The sequence below is a fragment of the Coregonus clupeaformis genome, unplaced genomic scaffold (assembly GCF_020615455.1).
Source record: "Coregonus clupeaformis isolate EN_2021a unplaced genomic scaffold, ASM2061545v1 scaf0024, whole genome shotgun sequence".
NCBI classification, from domain to species: Eukaryota; Metazoa; Chordata; class Actinopteri; order Salmoniformes; family Salmonidae; genus Coregonus; species Coregonus clupeaformis.
This window is the reverse complement of record NW_025533479.1, coordinates 833,987-855,688: the sequence shown is the minus strand read 5'-3', so window position 1 is coordinate 855,688 and position 21,702 is coordinate 833,987. Positions and strand designations below refer to the sequence as shown.

The window sequence follows — 21,702 nt, the reverse complement described above, 5'->3', positions numbered from 1 at the left end:
TGCACAGCTGTGGCCTCAATCAGTCAGCACATCTCCTTTATCTTGCTGGAGCAGACAGGCAGCCCTGGGACAGGGACACGTTCCTCTGTTGGTGACTATTGTTTAGGTGTTTCTCTCTGTATTCTCCCCCCCCACACACACACACACACACTACTCTCTCAAGTGCCAAGACTTGTTGTGGTCAGGTGGAGTAGTGTTGGCAAGGGTTCAGAAGAGAAGTCCCTCCCAGGACAAAGTGTCTTAATTGAAACATAAACACACAGAGAACATAATGTTTAGAATGTCCTGCCGTCCCTTCCTTTAGGGGGAACCTTCTTACTGTGGACATAACCCATGATGCAATGGAAAAACTAAAGGAAGGTGATCAAACAGTTCAGTATGTACCCGTACCGTAGGCTCAGTCGTGTCAAAGAACATATATTGTGAATGTTGTTTTATAAAATGTAATTCCATGCTAACATTGTTTTCTTTGGCAACCGTGGTGTAAGCACAATAAACAAGTCCTCCACGCTCTGTACATTCGGTGGATCTAATCTATTCTAACATACAGCTAATGTAGCTTATTACCACGTCATACAGCTAATGTGCCACTAGAGATCCTGGTTCGAATCCAGGCTCTGTCGTAGCCGGCCGCGACCGGGAGACCCATTGGGTGGCGCACAATTGGCCCAGCGTCGTCCAGGGTAGGGGAGGGAATGGCCGGCAGGGATGTAGCTCAGTTGGTAGAGCATGGCGTTTGCAACGCCAGGGTTGTGGGTTCGATTCCCACGGGGGGCCAGTATGAAAAATATATAAAAATATGTATGCACTCACTGGATAAGAGCATCTGCTAAATGACTAAAATGTAAATGTAAATGTAATGTAGCCTACTACAGAGTCATACAGCTAATGTATCCTACTACCTAGTCATCAGCTAATGTATCCTACTACCGAGTCGTACAGCTAATGTATCCTACTACCGAGTCATACAGCTAATGTATCCTACTACCGAGTCATACAGCTAATGTATCCTACTACCTAGTCATCAGCTAATGTATCCTACTACCGAGACATACAGCTAATGTATCCTACTACCGAGTCATACAGCTAATGTATCCTACTACCGAGTCATACAGCTAATGTATCCTACTACCGAGTCATACAGCTAATGTATCCTACTACCGAGTCATACAGCTAATGTATCCTACTACCGAGTCATACAGCTAATGTATCCTACTACCGAGACATACAGCTAATGTATCCTACTACCGAGACATACAGCTAATGTATCCTACTACCGAGACATACAGCTAATGTATCCTACTACCGAGTCATACAGCTAATGTATCCTACTACCGAGTCATACAGCTAATGTATCCTACTACCGAGTCATACAGCTAATGTATCCTACTACCGAGTCATACAGCTAATGTATCCTACTACCGAGACATACAGCTAATGTATCCTACTACCGAGACATACAGCTAATGTATCCTACTACCGAGTCATACAGCTAATGTATCCTACTACCGAGTCATACAGCTAATGTATCCTACTACCGAGACATACAGCTAATGTATCCTACTACCTAGTCATACAGCTAATGTATCCTACTACCGAGACATACAGCTAATGTATCCTACTACCGAGACATACAGCTAATGTATCCTACTACTGAGTCGTACAACTAATGTATCCTACTACCGAGTCATCCATTATTTTCACAGAATGTACAATTGTTGTTGTTGTTGTTGTTTGTCACATAGTTAAAAAATAACTGATTCAGCCCACAGCTTTAGTGACAGTCACATGTTAACGATGGCATGGTATGCTACACATCACGTCTGTAACTACAAGATCCACCAGTTAGTAACGATGTAAGCACTAAAGCACATCTCGTTAGTGTCTGTGGATATGTACAAATCTCACTACATAAGGTAAAAACTCATTTGAGACCCATTTGAGCAATTTGGGTGTCATTAGGGTGTCAGTTGAGATGCATATAATAACCCGGCCAAACGTAGTGCATTACATGGGAAATAGGGTGTCGTTAGAGACAAATATAATATTATTCTAGACTTCAAATGACCAACTCTGGAGAAGCAAAACAACATCTTTTTCCTTCAGCTTCTCAGCAGTCACCTCTTAGAGAGAGCAGCAATACGTTATAGTCTCATCCCTGACCCCCTGACCCCCTGACCCTCTGACAACAATGACAAACATAGACTAAATCACTATTGTTATGCCATCAACTCTACTGACGCACTTCCCACCTTTAACGGTCTCTGAGCAGTGCCAGGGATAGATTTGTGTGTTTCCTGATTGTGTTTGGAGTTTCACTTCTGCCAACCAATCGGAAGAGTCATACAGGAAGTGGAGACAGGCACAGGCAGACAGAGTACGGTGAAGGGAGGGTTCAGGCAGTTGTAGGTGTGACCCTAGCAGTAAGACCCCCCACCAAACAATTTAAAGCGCTTTGAGAAGTTGGAAAAGTTCTATATACATCTAATAGAGTCATTAATGATATCATGTGAAATTATATGTTTTCACTTACTTTTCCCTGTACATTTTCCACCCACTTGCTCTTTTAGACTATTCATTTGCTTTTAAATAACTCAAAAAGACAGCCACCTTTCAAATAACTATCTTTATTCATCTGTGCATTCCTCTGTACAAAAATCATCATCATCATCATCAGGTTAGGCAGTGGTCTGTTTGTAGTATAGGCAATATAATACTGTACATCACTTTAAACTTTACAATATAAAACTTAGCATTTTAACAATTACTGTCCAACACATTGGGTTGTGATGAGGACAGTGGGTTTCACTATTATAAGGCCTTCCATCAGGAAACAGCAGGTTGGCATAAACCCAAATGTACAACACTTGCTAATAACAAGATATATAGTGGGAAAAGTAGTCCACTACATAGGATGCCATTTCACACACGTTCGTGTTCTCCTGTTGAAGAGATACACGTTGACTATAAAACAGCTTCATTTAGCTGTGAATACGTCACCAGTCTGAGGGAAGGGATGGAGTCTATCACCTCAGGTCCAGTAGTGTTCTAGATATTGGAACATGATGCCCTTTCAATTCCTCATGTTTGACCCTTTTTCCCCCCCAGAGGGGCCCAGAGTGAGCTGGCTTTCTCCGAACAGAACAGAACTGTGCAATTTTAGATCTGTGTGTTTGTGTGTTCAGAGGTAGCCAGCCGTGCAGCCTCTGGCCTGTTCTCTCTTCTCTCTCCCCCGTGGTCTCAGCAGCTCTCTCTCCCTCTCCGGTCTCTCTCCATCGCTCTCCGTCTCGCTCTCTCTCCACTCACATCTCTGTCAGACAGACACACACACACACAGTCATTAGCATGCAGCAGCCTGGTACTGATGCCGAGAGCAGTTATGATTCATGAGGAACAGCACTTCTCTGTCTCTGACCCACTGGTAGCACGGTGTGTATGTGTGTGTGAGTCTGCATGCATGTCTGTGTGTGTGTGTGTGTGTTTGCGTGTTTGTGTGTGTGTGTATGTGTGTGCATGTCCGTGTGTGTGTGTTTGCGTGTTTGTGTATGTGTGTGCATGTCCGTGTGTGTGTGGTTGTGTGTGTCAGCGTATCTACATCTCTGTGTGTTCTCTGAAACAGCACTGCCTCTCTACTGGTAGTGGTCACAGTGATAGTCATGTACTATAGACTATTATTACTGGAGGGCATGTAGATAGCCCACCTCAACCCTGCAGACACTAGAGGAGCTCTGGGATTCACTAAAGTGATAGATTGAAACACTAGACTAAAGCGATAAAGAGAATGAAACACTAGACTAAGTATGAAAAAAAAAAAAATGCACTCACTAACTAAGTCACTCTGGATAAGAGCGTCTGCTAAATGACTAAAATGTAAATAAAGAGATTGAAACACGAGACTAAAGTGATATAAAGAGATTGAAACACCAGACTAAAGTGATATAATGACATTGTCAGGATGTGGGGAATTTTGGTTTTGTTTTGAGATGCATACCAGCAAGTTCCCGGTCCAAACTGTCGATGAATCTCTGTAGGTCTCCTGTGTCTCCCATCCTGGCTGCAGAGTAAAAGGAGAGCATGTGAGAAAGGAGAAATAGAGAGTGGTGGAATGGAACATTTCTGTGGAGATGCAGCAGTTGCTGCTCTAAGTTCACTGGCATTTCCTCCTTTGGACCAGAGCAGGAAATGTGATCCAACTCCCAGAATTATATAAGAAGAACCTGCATCCCAAATGGCACCCTATTCCCTAGAGCCCTAAGGGCCCTGGTTAAATGTAGTGGACTATATAGGAAATAGGGTACCATTTGGAGCACACTGAAGGAGTCAAGACACAACCCCTGGTTTAACCAAGATGGAAAATAAGATTCACAGACTTATTCAGCTGGCTTTATATAAATCACATCTTAAACAGCCCATAATATAAAACTCCACTGAGCCAGTGAGGCGCCTGCAGCACACCTCAGACTGAACGACATGGATCTTCTAGTGTTACGTTTAGCTTATGTATGTCTACCTCCCCCGACCCCCTCTCTCCAGGGGTACCTTATTTAGCCATTATACCAACCCTAGGCCACCCTGCCCAGATGAGGCCAGATAGCTGTAGAAGGCTGTAGAAGCACAACAGCCAAGCTTTGTTGTGTAAACTCAACTCAATAGTGATCTATTGTAATGCTCTAATTATCTGTGTAAAAGTGATAGTGATCTGTGTATGGACTGATAGTGATCTCCTACTACAACTCTAGCTGGTCAGATAGCTCAGGGCTAGTTTAGATGGTCAACTGATGTAGTGGTATAGGTCTCCTTACCTTTGGGCGTAACTGTTATGCCTGCAGTGTGGAGCTCTTCTTCACTGGTGTTCAAACTGTTACCCAGAGACGCCTCACTGCCTGGCGGGAGGGAGAGATGAGGGTGAGGGTGAGAGAGAAGGAGAGAGAAATGTTTACTGTTCATTTTTATTGTTTATTTCACTTTTGTTTATTATCTACTTCACTTGCTTTGGCAATGTTAACTTATTGAATTGAATTGAGAGAGAGAGAAGGTTAGACCACAAGAACACATCCACACGTGGCACAACTAATATATATTATAAACTGGGTGGTTCGAGCCCTGAATGCTGATTGGCTGAAAGCTGTGGTATATCAGACCGTATACCACGGGTATACGGTCTTATTTTTACTGCTCTAATTACGTTGGTGACCAGTTTATAATAACAATAAGGCACCTCGAGGGTTTGTGGTATATGGCCAATATACCACGGCTAAGGGCTGTGTCCAGGCACTCCGCGTTGCGTCATGCATAAGAACAGCCCTTAGCTGTGGTATATTGGCCATATACCACACCACCTCAGGCTTTATTGCTTAAATATATGCCATTTAGTAGACACTTAATCCAAAGCAATTTATATAGTCATACTGCATACATTTTACATATGGGATCAAACCCACAACCCTGGAATTGCAAAGTCCATGCTCTACCAACTGAGCTACAGTGGACCATTCTGACAGCTAAAGTTGAATTTTACTTTCAGATTGAATGATGTGCAAAATAAAATAATGCAATCCTTCATCCACAGACAGTCATGCACATCCATTCGATGTAATGGAGCAAACGTGCATTACTTGAAACAGTGTTATTTTGTGTTACTCTCTATTTAAAAAAAGTTGATGCATGTTCATGAGCCGATGTTGTCGCCAGTAAAAAATGTCAAGTGTTGGTTGATGAAAGAGGCTCAAACGGCAGCTACCCACAAGCGTATTTTCCCCTATTCTCCATCTGACTCACCGTTTACGCACAAACCCCACACGCCCTCCTCCACGTATGTATGGACGTATGTATGTATGGAACACACAACAACGACCATAAAGGTTTAGACCTAAAGGCTACTCACTGCAGTCACTATTGTCCTCCACGCCGCTGTCGCTGACCACTGAGCCGTCATCCCCTAGCCGGGTGCGCCGTTTGGCATCAGACAAGAGCCGCTCGTATGCGGACGGGACGCTTTGGGAAGGCTCTCTCAACTCCTCAACCACGTCAGCGAACTCCTGGAGCAAATCATTTAGCTCCAGCTCCAAGTCTGATCGGGGATTTCGAAAATGATTTTAGTTAGAGTGGGAATCATTCAATTCATGATGGAATATAATTACTTTACAAATGTATTTTAATTAGCCTATTAATAATAGGCCTAAAGTGATTCATGTGCCATTAAAAACTAAATAATTTATACCAAACAAAATCAGGCTATTTGAAATCAATCCACATTAAAAATCTACAACAGCAGGAATAAAATACAAGAACAAACGCTGCAATAATCGATAGTCTAATGATAAAAATGTAAATATCAAGCCAATGCTCAAGACTCACCTGAAAAGTTATCTGTGGGCATTCTGAAGTTTTCTGTAGACATTCTGAAAAGCGGGAATAGTGCGTCGATTACTAATATAATACAGCAACTGTGCAAGAAGTGAAGTTTCAAGTTGACAGTTGGGGTCTTCTGTTTATAAAGCCTCCTTAGACTTTACTCACAACCGGAAAAGACGCGCTCTGCAGCACCCAATCAGGTCACTGCGGCTTCTGTGGTTACGGTAGTGCGTGGGAGTCTCGAAAGTAACAGTTAAGGGCGAGGAAAAACCTTTTCCCCTATAGGTAAACGAATGAACGGAAGAGTCTCAGAAACCCAAAGATAGAGGCTTATGCAACTCTGGGCCATATTTTTCTGAGGGGTTTTCAATAGGTCACAGAAATCCTCTCTAAAGGAAACTGAAGAACAGTACGATGAGATTTTGCTAAAATCTTTTATGATTTCAACCTTTATGTAATACATTGTAGGCCTATGGTTGTCTATCTATTATAAACAGCCAATCTGTCTATTATATTACTGTTTTCCCAGGAAAAGCGTCTTTACTAACATTAGCCCACCTTAAAGGCCTAATCATAAAGTTACTTCTTATTATGCTTTTTGGAAATTAACCCGGAAGTATATTCACTGTAGAAGGCCCGTTATTGTGAAGTCACCTGAAACTACTCCAACCAACCAACAGGGGTCACTCAAGAAGTGAGAATGAAACATTACAATTAATGTCGCTAACAAAGTAGACCGCTGTCCTACTGACTGACTTACTGGTGGTATGCCTACACCTCTGGGGAGATTAAAGACGGTTTACAGTCATATTTCTATATTTAGTTAGGCAATATTAGAATTGGGGAAGCACTCTGAGACCACAGCGATCCCTTGCCATTTGTGGCCACAGTTGACACAGGTGGAATTGGAACTTTGTGGTGGAATAACTGTCCCCAAACTGACTTCTTTCTCATCATGTATAACATTAAGTATGTTCATATGGTTACAGATAAGAACCTTTTGTATGTCATATCTAATATCTTATATTCGGTTGTTCCTTTCACCAGAACCATTTAGATAATCATTTTACATTTACTTTCAATTAGTAAATGCCTCAAACCACTAAACCAGAGATAAACATTACAGCAAGAAGGTAAAGAATGCTGAGTAACCAGTCGTTCTGATTTGCTGCTGCACACTGTCCAATCAGCTTATTAAGTTACCTGTAGTGGGAGGGGCACAAGGTGTGTGTGTGTGTTAGCACAGCAGTCCCCAGGTAGGCAGCAGGTATACAACCCCGCCTCCAGCCCCAGTCTACAACCCCGCCTCCAGCCCCAGTCTACAACCCCGCCTCCAGCCCCAGTCTACAACCCCGCCTCCAGCCCCAGCCCACAACCCCGCCTCCAGCCCCAGTCTACAACCCCGCCTCCAGCCCCAGTCTACAACCCCGCCTCCAGCCCCAGTCTACAACCCCGCCTCCAGCCCCAGTCTACCTCCCTACAGCAGTCTGTCAGAGTGACAGGTGGGAGGGGCGGGAGAGGAGGACTGGAGAGGGTGCTAACAGTCCCCAGGTAGGCTACAGGTATAGCTGCCTCCAGCCCCAGTCTTCCTCCCTACTCTTAGCAGAGGTGGAGGCAGAGGTAACCCAGATAGGTGTCATGTGTGGAGGCTACGGGCCAATGGGACGGATGATAACATGAACTGGGCTGGACTCCTTCAGGTCAGTCAACCATTAGTCAGTCATCTTATCACTTAATGAACCACTGTAGGGCAATATATCTGTCATGCTAATTACTGTAAAAACCTAATAAATATTAGTTCACCAATATTAGTCGCAGCATAGTAGTATTGTTGATCATTACTTGGTCCTTGTTTTGGTAGCTCTCATATGACAGGGAGCTAGTGAATGGATAATAGGTCATAGGTCATGGGTTATTGTTGTGACTGGGAGCACACGAAAAAGAAAACCCTCTGTACGCTTCTTGGATGTTTTAAGAATAATGCTTGATGATAGCTATTATTCACTATTAATATGGAACATCATCATGCAAATATGTAAATTGTCATAAATTATGTGCATATGTTTTGTTAAATGCTTTATTATAATTCCACAAGCATGTTTTGTCATTAGTTAGGGTCCAGTAGGTTTGACTAGTAAGTGAATAAGGGGGTGAGATATATCAGATTATATTGCAGTACTGCTGCACACACAGGATGCGTCCCCAATACCACCCTATTCCCTAAAACGTGACACAGTCCCTACTTTTACAGTAGCCACTGAGGTAGTAATGCCACTGTTAATAATAGATCATTAAAAGGAAGGAAGATGTTTCCATCCTAGCCTACTTCAGGGGGAAGTTCCTAGGATTATCATTTCCTCATATGAATGTTTTTCCTCCTCACAAGAATGTTTTAAGTTCCCTATTCGGGTTCTCCTTTAGAACGTGCCATGTCATGGTCCATATCAGTGCTTTACTACACACCAATGTCCTCTAGTCTTCCAAGTCCTACGTTTTCACTTAATGTTCTATGTTCTCCTTTAGAATGTGCTGGTCATCGTCCATCTCAGGCAGATCATGTGCTACGGTTCCGTTCAGATCTCGGTTCCAGAGGAGCAGGAGGCTGGGGTCCGGGTCGGGTCCATCGGGTCCACGTTCCCCCCCCCCTACCAGCTCCTGACCCAGGTCTACCTCAGGGTGGACCAGGGGACAGGGGATGTCTACACGACCGACCACAGGTGGTTATTTATTGAAACTCATTCTAGATGATGTGGTAGTCTACAGGCCTTTTGACTGTTTCTTTACCTAACTGGATGGATTTTTGCACTTCAATGTTTACTGTTGCTGTATGCTTTTAATGTATAGCTGCTGCTGATAAAGAAACTTCCTCTTGACTATTAACAAAGTAATGATCTATCTATCGCAGGATGGACCGAGAGGCCCTGTGTCCTGACCAACCCCAGGCTGGAGAGTGTATCCTCCCACACGACGCCATCGTGGGCCCTGAGGCAGAGCTGGTGAAGTTCATGGTGGTTGTAGAGGACATCAATGACCACACTCCTCACTTTGACAACACTGAGATCCATCTGAGTGTCTCTGAGGATGTGGCTGTGGGGACCAGTTTCTTATTGGACGACCAGGCAGAGGACAGAGACATGGGACGTAACGGACAGCTGCAGTACCACTTAGAGGGAGCCGGTGGGTTTTTCAGTGTGACAGTAGAAGAAGAAGCAGCCATTTTGTTTTTGGTTGTGCGACAAGGACTAGACCGCGAGAAGCAGGATCTTCATGAGATGACTCTAGTGGCCACAGACTGTGGCTCTACCCCACTAAGCGTCACAGCAACTTTATTCATAAAAGTGACTGACGTGAACGATAACTGCCCAGAGTTTAGCCTGGACAGACCCCAGAAGGTGGTTATTACAGCGGAATCACCCAGAGACACAGCAGTAACCAGGGTCAGAGCCACAGACCTAGACCTGGGCCCCAACGCTGCTATCACCTACTCCCTCAGCCCCAAGGTCTCAGAACGGGCCAGGGAACTCTTCAGTCTGGACAGTCACACTGGCCTGATCAGCCTGAGAGGAGACCTCAGAGACGGCCACAGTGACAGTGTTAGTGTTAGTGACAGGGGAGAGGAGGTGGTGTTGAAAGTGTTAGCCAGCGGCCCCCACTGCCCCCCTGCAGACACTCAGGTAACCATATCCCTGCTCCCCGCTCCACACCAGGAGAATGGCATAAAGATCAGGTTCATAGCAGAGCATCAAAACCAGACGATAGTGTTACAGGAAAACCAGCCCCCCACGGTCTTGGCTTTGCTAGAGCTGCCGGGGGACACTAGTAGTGTTAGAGGCTCATCGTCTCTCTCCATTGAAGGAGAGGTGCCTTTTTCTTTGAGCCTGCAGAACGGCAAATATCTCCTGTCAACATCAAAGCCCTTAGACTATGAGATGAAGAGTGAATATCATGTTTCTGTAGTGATGCGTGGTGGTGTCGGGGAGCCTGCAGCTCAGGGCTTCCCTAGGAGAGTGATCCGGGTGAGGGTGGTGGATGTGAATGATAATGCTCCACAGTTTCTCCAGAGTCCCTATCTGATAGACATAGAGGAGAATAACCCTGCTGGGGCGTCTCTGCTGAAAGTCAGGGCGCAGGATGCAGACAGCAGTCAGAACGGGCAGGTCACCTACAGACTGGGCCGACCATCACACACGGCGGCAGCGGCAGCCATTTTTAGAATCGACCGAAACACAGGTCAGCTGACGGTTTCTGTACCCCTGGACAGGGAACAACAGGACGTTCACAGACTAACTGTTGTGGCCAGAGATAACGGCGCTCCTTCATTAGAGTCCTCCGTGACGGTGACGATCACCGTCCTGGACCAGAATGATAACGCTCCTGTCTTCCTCACCCCTCACTTCATCTTCTTCATCCCTGAGAATATACCTCCCCTGGCCCAGGTGGGGAAGGTGGGGGTGTCGGACTTGGACTCGGGGCTTAACGGGGAGTTGGAGGTGAGGGTGGTGAACAGCAGTGTTGGCCCCTTCGTCATAGACAACGCCCAGGGGATGTTGCGCTGCATGGCCGATGTCGACCGCGAGAAACAGGACCGCTATGAGTTATATCTGTTCGCCACCGACAACGGACGCCCGTTACCTCTGACCTCTGTCGCCAGGGTAACCGTGTTCATTGAGGATGTCAACGACAACCAGCCCCAGGTCATCCTACCCAGCAGCAACTTGTCGTGTCTCGCCATCTCCACAGGGACCACCACAGGCACCATGGTAACCAAGATCTACGCCATCGACGAGGACTCAGGGTTAAACTCGGAGATCACATACACCATTGCAGCGCAGGAACCACCGGGCACCTCTCCATCATCCCATCACCATGGTGACAGCAGCAGCAGTCCCTTCCAGCTGGACGCTCAGTCCGGTAACGTGATCTTAGCCCAGAGGCTCATGGGTAAGGACCTGGGGATGCACCACCTGTTCATCGTGGTGAGTGACGGTGGGAAACCAGCGCCCCTCCACACCACTGTCTGGGTCAACCTGCTGGTCAACGACACCTTGGAACCATGCCACCTGGACACCATGCCAAGATCCCTGCCCTACAGACTGGCACAGACGCCCTCCGAAACGCCAGCTGAGACGCCCGTCTGCGACAGACATGCTCAGTTGATCGTGCTGCTAGGCCAGGGCATGATGGCAGCCTCGCTCTGTCTGCTTCTGGTGACGGTTGTTTTATACATTAAACATGTAAAGGAGAATCAGATTCCTCTACGCATTCAGGAGAGATATTCTTCAGGAGAAGCGTTTTAATGAGAGAGAGGCAGTGCTTGTTCTGACTGGACTCTATATTATGTATAGCTGACGTTTCTTGTATACCATGTAAAAAGTATGAAATCAATTCTACAATTAAATACATTTTCACTGTTTTCACACAAAATAGTCTCGCTCTCTTTCAGTATTCTAAATTGAAACGCTCTGGTTAAATGTCTTAAACAATCCAATATACATTTTATCAAGCTAACGAATAAAGTAAAGAAATAAAGAACCCAGCTTTAAGGTGAGGTGAAGATTTAAGGAACATCATTGATAACAAATGAAAGGAAGCTTTCTTTCTTCATTTGCCGTGAGGTTTATATTTAATTTACTACAGTTAATTGTAGCCTAGTATTAGTTGTAGAGGCTAATTTGAGATGTGTGACCTGTCAACTGAGGCAGACATCGATGTTAAATAAGGGATACAAATTCAAAACTTGTCTTGTACAAAAGAGTGAGAAGAAGAAAACAAAGTGAAAGTGGTGTTAATCACAAGATCTTTATGTTCTGTTTCCATTGTCTTTAGCCTAATCCCTGGTCAGATCGTTATGTTCTGTTTCCATTGTCTTTAGCCTAATCCCTGGTCAGATCTACAGACTGTGTGCCAGTGTCAGCCGAACACAAAATGCCTGACACAGTGTACTTTGATCCAGGGTGATGGTGGAAGAGGTAAGGCTGCAGTGGGGGAGACGCTGGGTCAAGGGAGGACAGAGGAGGTGGGGGGGACAGAATGAGGGGTTGTAAATTACATATGGACAGATAGGTGAGAGGCTGGAACGGTGGGCCGGGGGGGGGGAAGTGGGGGAGGCAGAGGGTTTGTATGGATCAACAGACAGATGAGAGGCAGCAGTGGCAAGAAACATCACCATCTTAAGTCACAGAGCAAGTCCTCCCTCCATCACCCGACACCTGGCATTCTCACTCCTCTAGTGTAGTGTTACACCACATCTCACCCAGCCAGGACAGAATACACTGTACTGTACTTCTAGAAGGAGTACACTACTTCTCCTGCTGTTGTCAGGAGCCTTGTTCAGAAGGGTGCAAGGTTACAGACAGCACAGTTAGAAGAGTATTATGTAGAACAGATATGATTGTCTGTTATAGAATACAGGTGCAGCTCAATAAATTAGAATATTGTGGAAAAGTTAAGTAATTTCAATAATTCATTTGACAAAGTGAAACTCATATATATATATATATATATATATATATATATATATATATATATATATATATATATCGTGGATTAATTACACAAAAAGTGAAATAGTTCAAGCCTGTATTTGTTTTAATCTTGATGGTTACGGCTTACAGCGCATGAAAACCCCAAATTCAGTATCTCAGAAAATTTGAATATGACATAACACCAGTGAAAAAAGGAAATGTAATACAGACATGTCGGCCTTCTGAAAAGTATGTTCTTGTACATGCAGTCAGTACTTGGATGGGGCTCCTTTTGCATGAATCACTGCATCTATGTGGTCCTCTGTAGCTCAATTGGTAGAGCATGGCGCTTGTAACGCCAGGGTAGTGGGTTCAATCCCCGGGACCACCCATATGTAAAAATTTATGCACACATGACTGTAAGTCGCTTTGGATAAAGCGTCTGCTAAATGGCATATTATATTATTATTATGTGGCGTGGCATGGAGTCGATCAGCCTGTGGCACTGCTGAGGTGTTATGGAAGCCCAGGTTGCTTCGATAGCGGCCTTCAGCTCGTCTGCATTGTTGGGTCTCGTGTCTCTCATCTTCCTCTTGACAATACCCCATAAATTCTCTATGGGGTTCAGATCAGGCGAGTTTGCTGGCCAATCAAGCACAGTAATCCCATGGTCATTGAACCAGGTATTGGTACCTTTGGCAGTGTGGGCAGGTGCCAAGTCCTGCTGGAAAATGAAATCAGCATCTCTATAAAGCTTGTCAGAAGAAGGAAGCATTAAGTGCTTTAACATTTCCTGGTAGACGGCTGAGTTGACTTTGGACTTGATGAAACACAGTGGACCAACACCAGAAGATGACATGGCTCCCCAAATCATCACTGACTGTGGAAACTTCACACTGGACTTCAAGCAACTTGGATTCTGTGCCTCTCCACTCTTCCTCCAGACTCTGGGACCTTGATTGAACAGCCCCCGCGATATGCAACTTTTCAGGGAAGTCAGGAACCAATATACACAATCAGTTAGGAAAGCAAAGGCTAGCTTTTTCAAACAGAAACTCCAAAAAGTTTTGGGACACTGTAAAGTCCATGGAGAATAAGAGCACCTCCTCCCAACTGAGTCTTGGAAACACTGTCACCACCGATAAATCTACAATAATCGAGAATTTCAACAAGCATTTTGCTACGGCTGGCCATGCTTTCCACCTTGCTACCCCTACCCCGGCACCAGCTCTGCACCCTCCGCTGCAACTTGCCCCCCCCCCACCACTTCTCCTTTACACAAATTCAGACAGTTGATGTTCTGAAAGAGCAGAAAAATCTGGACCCCTACAAATCACCTGGGCTAGACAATCTGGACCCTTTCTTTTTAAATTAGCCGCCGAAATTGTCACAACCCCTATTACTAGCCTGTTTAACCTCTCTTTCGTAACGTCTAAGATCCCCAGAGATTGGAAAGCTGCTGCGGTCATCCCCCTCTTCAAAGGGGGTGACACTCTAGATCCAAACTGTTACAGACCTATATCCATCCTGCCCTGCCTTTTGAAAGCCAAGTTAACTAACAGATCACCGACCATTTCGAATCCCACCGTACCTTCTCCGCTATACAATCCGGTTTCCGAGCTGGTCATGGGTGCACCTCAGCCACGCTCAAGGTCCTAAACGATATTATAACCGCGATCGATAAAAGACAGTACTGCGCAGCCGTCTTCATCGACCTGACCAATGCTTTCGACTCTGTCAACCACCGCATTCTTATTGGCAGACTAAATAGCCTTGGTTTCTCAAATGACTGCCTCGCCTGGTTCACCAACTACTTCTCAGATAGAGTTCAATGTGTCAAATCGGAGGGCCTGTTGTCTGGACCTCTGGCAGTCTCTATGGAGGTGCCACAGGGTTCAATTCTCGGGCTAACTCTATTCTCTGTGTATATCAATGATGTCGCTCTTGCTGCTGGTGACGCTCGGATCCACCTCTACGCAGACGACACCATTTTGTATACATCTCGTTACCTTCATTGGACACTGTGTTAACAAACCTCCAAACGAGCTTCAACGCCATACAACACTCCTTCCGTAGCCTCCAACTGCTCTTAAACACTAGTCAAACTAAATGCATGCTCTTCAATCGAATGCTGCTGGCACCCGCCCACCCGACTAGAATCACTACTCTCGACGGGTCTGACCTAGAGTATGTGGACAACTACAAATACTTAAGTGTCTGGTTAGACTGTAAACTCTCCTTCCAGACTCACATTAAGCATCTCCAATCAAAAGTTAGATCTAGAATCGGCTTCCTATTTCGCAACAAAGCCTCCTTCACTCATGCTGCCAAACATGCCCTCGTAAAACTGACTAGCCTACCGATCCTTGACTTCAGCGATGTCATTTACAAAATAGCCTCCAACACTCTACTCAGCAAATTGGATGTAGTCTATCACAGTGCCATCCGTTTTGTCACCAAAGCCCCATATACTACCCACCATTGTGACCTGTACGCTCTTGTTGGCTGGCCCTCACTACATATTCATCACCAAACCCACTGGCTCCAGGTCATCTATAAATCACTGCTAGGCAAATCCCTGTCTTATCTTAGCTCACTGGTCACCATAGCAACACCCACCCGTAGTCTGTGCTCCAGCAGGTATATCTCACTGGTCATCCCCAAAGCCAACACCTCCTTTGGCCGCCATTCCTTCCAGTTCTCTGCTGCCAATGACTGGAACGAACTGAAAAAATCTCTGAAGCTGGAGACTCTTATCTCCCTCACTAACTTTAGGCGTCAGTTGTCAGAGCAGCTTACCGATCAATGCACCTGTACACAGCTCATCTGTAATTAGCCCATCCAACTACCTCATCCCCATATTGTTATTTATTTTGCTAATTTGCACCCCAGTATCTCTATTTGCACATCATCTTTTGCACATCTATCATTCCAGTGTTAATACGAAATTGTAACTATTTTGCACTATGGCCTATTTATTGCCTTACCTCCATAATTTACTACATTCGCACACACTGTATATATATTTTCTGTTGTATTTTTGACTTTATGTTTTGTTTACCCCATATGTAACTCTGTGTTGTTGTTGTTTTTATCGCACTGCTTTGCTTTATCTTGGCCAGGTCGCAGTTGTAAATGAGAACTTGTTCTCAACTGGCTTAAACCTGGTTAAATAAAGGTAGGAAAAAAATAATAATCATAATCATAAAAAATGAAATGCAAAATGTACTTTCATCTGAAAAGAGGACTTTGGACCACTGAGCGACAGACCAGTTATTTTTCTCCTTAGCCCAGGTAAGACGCTTCTGCCGTTGCCTCTGGTTCAGGAGTGGCTTGACACGAGGAATGCGACAGTTGTAGCCCATTTCCTGGATACGTCTGTGCGTGATGGCTCTTGATGCACTGACTCCTGCCTCAGTCCACTCCTTGTGAAGCTCCCCCACATTTTTTAATGGCTTTTGCTTGACAATCCTCTCAAGGCTCCGGTTATCCCTGTTGCTTGTGCACCTTTTCCTACCACACTTCTTCCTTCCACTCGACTTTCCATGAATATGCTTGGATACAGCACTCTGTGAACAGCCAGCTTCTTTAGCAATGATCTTTTGAGGCTTTCCCTCCTTGTGGAGGGTGTTGATGACTGTCTTCTGCACAACTATCAAGTCAGCAGTCTTCCCCATGATTGTGAAGCCTACTGAACTGGACTGAGTGTCACGTTCGTTCATGAACGGGTCAGACCAAGGCGCAGCGTGATATGCATACATGTTTATTTGACTATTAAACACAACGACAAAACAAGAAACGAAACGTGAAGTCCAAGGTACACAAACAACATACCTAACACGGAACAAGATCCCACAACCCACTAGTGCCAATAGGCTGCCTAAGTATGGTCCCCAATCAGAGACAACGAGCGACAGCTGCCTCTGATTGGGAACCACACCGGCCAACATAGAAATACAAATACTAGAATATACAACATAGACAATCACCACATGGAAATACACACCCTGACTCAACAAATAAGAGTCCCCAGAGTCAGGGTGTGACACTGAGAGACCATTTAAAGGCTCAGGAAACCTTTGCAGGTGTTTTGAGTTAGTTAGCTGATTAGAGTGTGACACCTTGAGTCTACAATATTGAACTTCTTCACAATATTCTAATTTTCTTGAGATACTGAATTTGGGGTTTTCATGAGCTGTAAGCCGTAATCATCAAGATTAAAACAAATACAGGCTTGAACTATTTCACTTTTTGTGTAATTAATCCACGATATGAGTTTCACTTTGTCAATTGAATTATTGAAATTACCTAACTTTTCCACAATATTCTAATGTATTGAGCTGCACCTGTAGAGTCGTGTTAGCTCTCTTCCTTACATCTTGTTGTCAAAGGCCTTGTTCAGGACAACGTTACAGAAGAGACCCCTGACATGTTGCCTATTGTGTAGAGCAGATGTGATTATAGGACAGGGAGACGTGTCAGCTCTCCCCGTGACATCTTTGAGACGTTCTGACTGTTTCACCTTACTGAAGCGAATACGTCTCGAGGTGAGGAATGTGATATGCTAAGTGACGCGGTTCTTATCTTCAGGTACTCCGGCCCTCATTCCTTAGTGTCTAATCTATCTGCAGACTTTGGTTCATAGGGAGGGAAAACATCAAACAAGACTTAACCTGCATGTCACAAAGTCAATAAGGATCAACATGAAAAAGACACAAGGCTGTAACACAACAAGATGGAATAGAATACAGAGACTACAAATCCCTGTTAACTATATCCAGCGTTGAACACACAACTGTCAGCCAAACATTTCCTGTTCAGTCAGTTCTCTAAGCTTCTTCACAAGTTGAGACGTGACATAAAAGGAAATTAGAACGTTTTATGGTTGAGAGAATTCCCCTTATCACATAATCTTTCCAACAATGTTGAAACCTGACACCCGTAGTTGTTGAAATAATTATTCAAGCATTTTGAGTTTGGCACCTTGGGTAATTCCACCTGTCATCATGCTCGGTTTTAAGTGTGTGTGTATGGGTGGAAGAGTTTGTGTGTGTGTAGTGAGCTTTGGGGACATTGAGAATAGTTAAATGTACAGTAAGCAGAAGACATTTTCTGCAACCTGAGTGGCATGCTACTCTCCCTCCTGCATTCTACACTCCCAGTCAAATACCAGTCATTCTATTCCGCACTTCTTGATCACTCAGTGCAACCTCAAAGATAGACATCTAGGTAGAGACCTACTAGTTTCCTCTATTGTGTTTCTATCCTCAATAGTGTGTGACTTGTACATTTTACATTTTAGTCATTTAGCAGACGCTCTTATCCAGAGCGACTTACAGTTAGTGAATACATATATATATTTTTTTATTTTATACTGGCCCCCCGTGGGAATCGAACCCACAACCCTGGCGTTGCAAACGCCATGCTCTATCAACTGAGCTACATCCCTGCCGGCCATTCCCTCCCCTACCCTGGACGACGCTGGGCCAATTGTGCGCCGCCCATTAGTCTCCCGGTCGCGGCCGGCTGCGACAGAGCCTGGATTCGAACCAGGATCTCTAGTGGCACAGTTAGCACTGCGATGCAGTGCCTTAGAACACTGCGCCACTCAGGAGACGACTGTAGCGCAGTTGGTAGAGCATGGCGCTTGCAACGCCAGGGTTGTGGGTTAGTTTCCCACGGCGGGCCAGTATGAAAATGTATGCAATCACTAACTGTAAATCGTTCTGGATAAGAGCGTCTGCTAAATGATGTAAATGGAAATGTAGTCAACTGGATGTTGAAAAAGCCTCACAGAAGCATCAGAGAGAATCCACAGTTCAATGGAATGTGAGTGAATTTCCAAAAGCACCAAAGAGGAGCGGTTATATTATTTTCTAGAACCCTGTGAGTCATCTTCATGTATTCAATGGTGGAAGAGAATCTCTTCTATCCATAGTCTACCGCAGCGATTCTCAACTGGTTGGTTGGAGTGTCTGAGTAAAAAAAAACACACACAATGAAAGAAAATAAAATACTCAATCTGAACTTAAATGACTTAAACCAAGTAGAAAGTGTGTAGAAATGCTAATGAACTTACATTTTAAAAGAATTACATCTATTTATTTTTCAATCACAGTATTTTCAATATAGAGCTGCTATTTCAGTTGATATTGTGGTCTCAAACCAGAGTTCATTAACATTCTTCATCAAGAATATGGGCAAAATGTCATTATTGACAATGAAAGAGGTGGGAATGTTGTTCCCTTGTCATATAATTGCTACATTTACTATCAATATAGCATTAAAAATAGTTTTCCAGATTGTTTCTTGGTGATTCTTTTTCGCGACGCGAATATTGGGTCACGGCTGAGACAACCTGGTTCAATTTGGGTCCCGAGGCAAAACCAGTTGAGAACCATTGGTCTACCGGAAGTCTATTCCTATTCACAGGAGGAGCTTTGGTCTGAGGATTTATCAGGTAGTCACAAGACATAGAAATGACCACAGCCTTAAGAATAGGGCCTTTTATTTAGCAGATGAAGTAGAATGGATCTAGTTTCGTGCGGCCATCCTTCCAAATCTTGTCTCGTTGACGCAGAACGTGAGAAGCCTGGGTTTCTGAGGCTAATACATATAGTACTGATTAGAGCCTATGTTGAGCAGTGTAACCTACTGTATGTATGGCGCAAGCTTATCATGTGTAGTGCTGCCACCTGGTGGCTACGATGTGTGAAGGAAACGCTGTACTGTTAATTCATTCTGTCAGGCTACCCTGCAGTCCAAGAAAGGGGCGTGAAAGGAAGAACACACTTGGTCGAAAAAATTATCTGCTACTCTTGGGGGAAAATATAAAGTCAACAACCGGTGTTTCATTGTTATCAAACGACATTATCTACAAGGACCCAAGTTGGCTATGGGTTTACACCAACGTTTCCCAAACCGCCATGTGGGGTCGCCTGATTTGAGAATGGGTTCGCAGGAGAAACTCTGGTTCATAGAACCGGTTGTACGTCACTAACCTCCAGTAGCCGTTAGATGCGGTTGTAATAAACAGAGCGGTTTCTGTTTTCTTCCTACAGATGTGGCCCTATCTTTTTAAAGGTTTAAGCTACACAATATTATGACCCCATCGCTGAAAGATCAGACTCTCTGGAACACGTGTGTCTTCGGTTTCCCTCTACAATGCAAACAAGCACAGAGTGGACAAGACCAGGTACTAACTCAGACTGGGGGGGGGAAAGATGATGTTCTTTTCTACACAGAATATCATACAACATTATTGCCTGATGATCTTCTGAACTTCCCAATATCTTTCTGATGCATTTCAGTCACTTCAAACCATACTTTCTTCAGCTTTAAATACTGTCAGACTGATTTGTAATAGACTGTCATAGGCCCAGTTAAAAAAAAGTTAACATTGGCCATTGATTACATCACTTTTTTTTACATGGTAGGGTTGAGATTTTTTTTAATCAAAATGCGGTCGCGGGTCAAAAAAACGTGGGAACGCCTGGTTCACAAACTATACCGTTTTCAACTATACTGAACAAAAATATCAATGCAACATGTAAAGTGTTGGTCCCATGTTCCATGAGCTGAGATAAAAGATCCCAGAAAGTTGGCATATGCACAAAAAGCTTATTTTTCTTAAATTTTGTGCACAAATTTGTTTATGTCCCTGTTAGTGAGCATTTCTCCATTGCAAAGATAATCCATCCACAATCCATAATCCATCCCTAATCCATCCATCAACGACATAATCATTACACAGGTGCGCCTTGTAATGGGGACAATAAAATGCCACTCTAAAATGTGCAGTTTTGTCACACAACACAATGCCACAGATGTCTCAAGTTTTGAGGCAGGAATGTCCACCAGAGCTGTTGCCAGAGAACTGAATGTTAATTGATTTACCATAAATCTCCTCCAACGTCGTTTTAGAGAATTTGGCAGTACATCCAACCGGCCTCACAACCACAGACCACGTGTATGGTGTCGGGTGGGGCGAGCAGTTTGCTGATGTCAACGTTGTGAAGGAGTGCTCCATGGTGGCGGTGGGGTTATGGTATGGGCTGGCATAAGCTACGGACAACGAACACAATTGCTTTTTATCGATGGCAATTTGAATGCACAGGGATACCGTGACGAGATCCCGAGGCCCATTGTCGTGCCATTCATCCGCCGCCATCACTTCATGTTCAATGCACGGCCCCATGTCGCAAGGATCTGTACACAATTCCTGGAAGCTGAAAATGTCGCAGTTCTTCCATGGCCTGCATACTCACCAGATATGTCACCCATTGGGCATGTTTGGGATGCTTTGGATCGACGTGTACGACATCGCAAAGCCATTGAAGAGGAGTGGGACAACATTCCACAGGCCACAATTAACAGCCTGATCAACTCTATGCGAAGGAGATGTGTCACGCTGCATGAGGCTAATGGTGGTCACACCAGATACTGACTGGTTTTATGATCCAACCCCCTACCTTTTTTTTAAGTATCTGTGACCAACAGATGCATATCTGTATTCCCAGACATGTGAAATCCATAGATTAGGTCCTAATTTATTTATTTCAATTGTTTGATTTCCTTATATGAACTGTAACTCAGTAAAATCTTTGAAATTGTTGCATGTTGCGTTTGTACTTTTGTTCACTATAGTTTCAAAGCAGCAGGCACCAACTGTTTCACACACAGACACTAGGGGATGCACTTGCGCTATATGTTCTCACAGTAGCCTAATGACCGACATCGTCAGAGAAAAATCAAGAGGAAACAGAATCTTCTTCAAAAGTTGACTGATGACGTCGCAGTGAATAACCTCTTATGAACATCTCAGTCTCTTCTTCAGTCCATATGTTCCAAATGCCAACCTTTACAACAAACATCCATGACCCAC

At 44.4% G+C, this 21,702-nt stretch overlaps 2 protein-coding genes across 2 annotated transcripts; one reads left to right on the top strand and one right to left on the bottom strand.

The window, feature by feature from the left end:
* Nucleotides 1–2,611: 2,611 nt before the first annotated feature.
* On the bottom strand, nt 2,612–6,542 carry LOC121536453 (regulator of cell cycle RGCC). The gene is made up of 5 exons (XM_041843725.2): nt 6,358–6,542; nt 5,885–6,070; nt 4,803–4,883; nt 3,992–4,054; nt 2,612–3,310 (listed from the first exon to the last, which is right to left on the bottom strand). Exons 1-5 carry the CDS (start codon nt 6,398–6,400, stop codon nt 3,303–3,305), a joined length of 381 nt encoding a protein of 126 aa, XP_041699659.1. The 5' UTR covers nt 6,401–6,542; the 3' UTR covers nt 2,612–3,302.
* Nucleotides 6,543–7,494: 952 nt separating this feature from the next.
* LOC121585836 (protocadherin-20-like) lies at nt 7,495–11,691 on the top strand. The gene is made up of 4 exons (XM_045212569.1): nt 7,495–7,501; nt 7,667–7,905; nt 8,878–9,071; nt 9,260–11,691. The coding sequence occupies exons 1-4, from the start codon at nt 7,495–7,497 to the stop codon at nt 11,649–11,651; spliced, it is 2,832 nt and encodes a 943-aa protein (XP_045068504.1). The 3' UTR covers nt 11,652–11,691.
* The last annotated feature ends 10,011 nt before the right edge of the window (nt 11,692–21,702 follow it).

Bases quoted from the DNA above. Each gene is read 5' to 3' on its own strand.
- LOC121536453 (XM_041843725.2), bottom strand. From the start codon at position 6,400: ATGTCTACAGAAAACTTCAGAATGCCCACAGATAACTTTTCAG. The intron at 4,884-5,884 runs GTGAGTAGCCTT...CCCTCCCGCCAG, and splicing joins GGAGGACAATAGTGACTGCA to GCAGTGAGGCGTCTCTGGGT. The intron at 4,055-4,802 runs GTAAGGAGACCT...TTTACTCTGCAG, and splicing joins CATAACAGTTACGCCCAAAG to CCAGGATGGGAGACACAGGA.
- LOC121585836 (XM_045212569.1), top strand. The intron at 7,906-8,877 runs GTAGGCTACAGG...GTTCTCCTTTAG, and splicing joins AGGGTGCTAACAGTCCCCAG to AATGTGCTGGTCATCGTCCA. The intron at 9,072-9,259 runs GTGGTTATTTAT...TATCTATCGCAG, and splicing joins GTCTACACGACCGACCACAG to GATGGACCGAGAGGCCCTGT.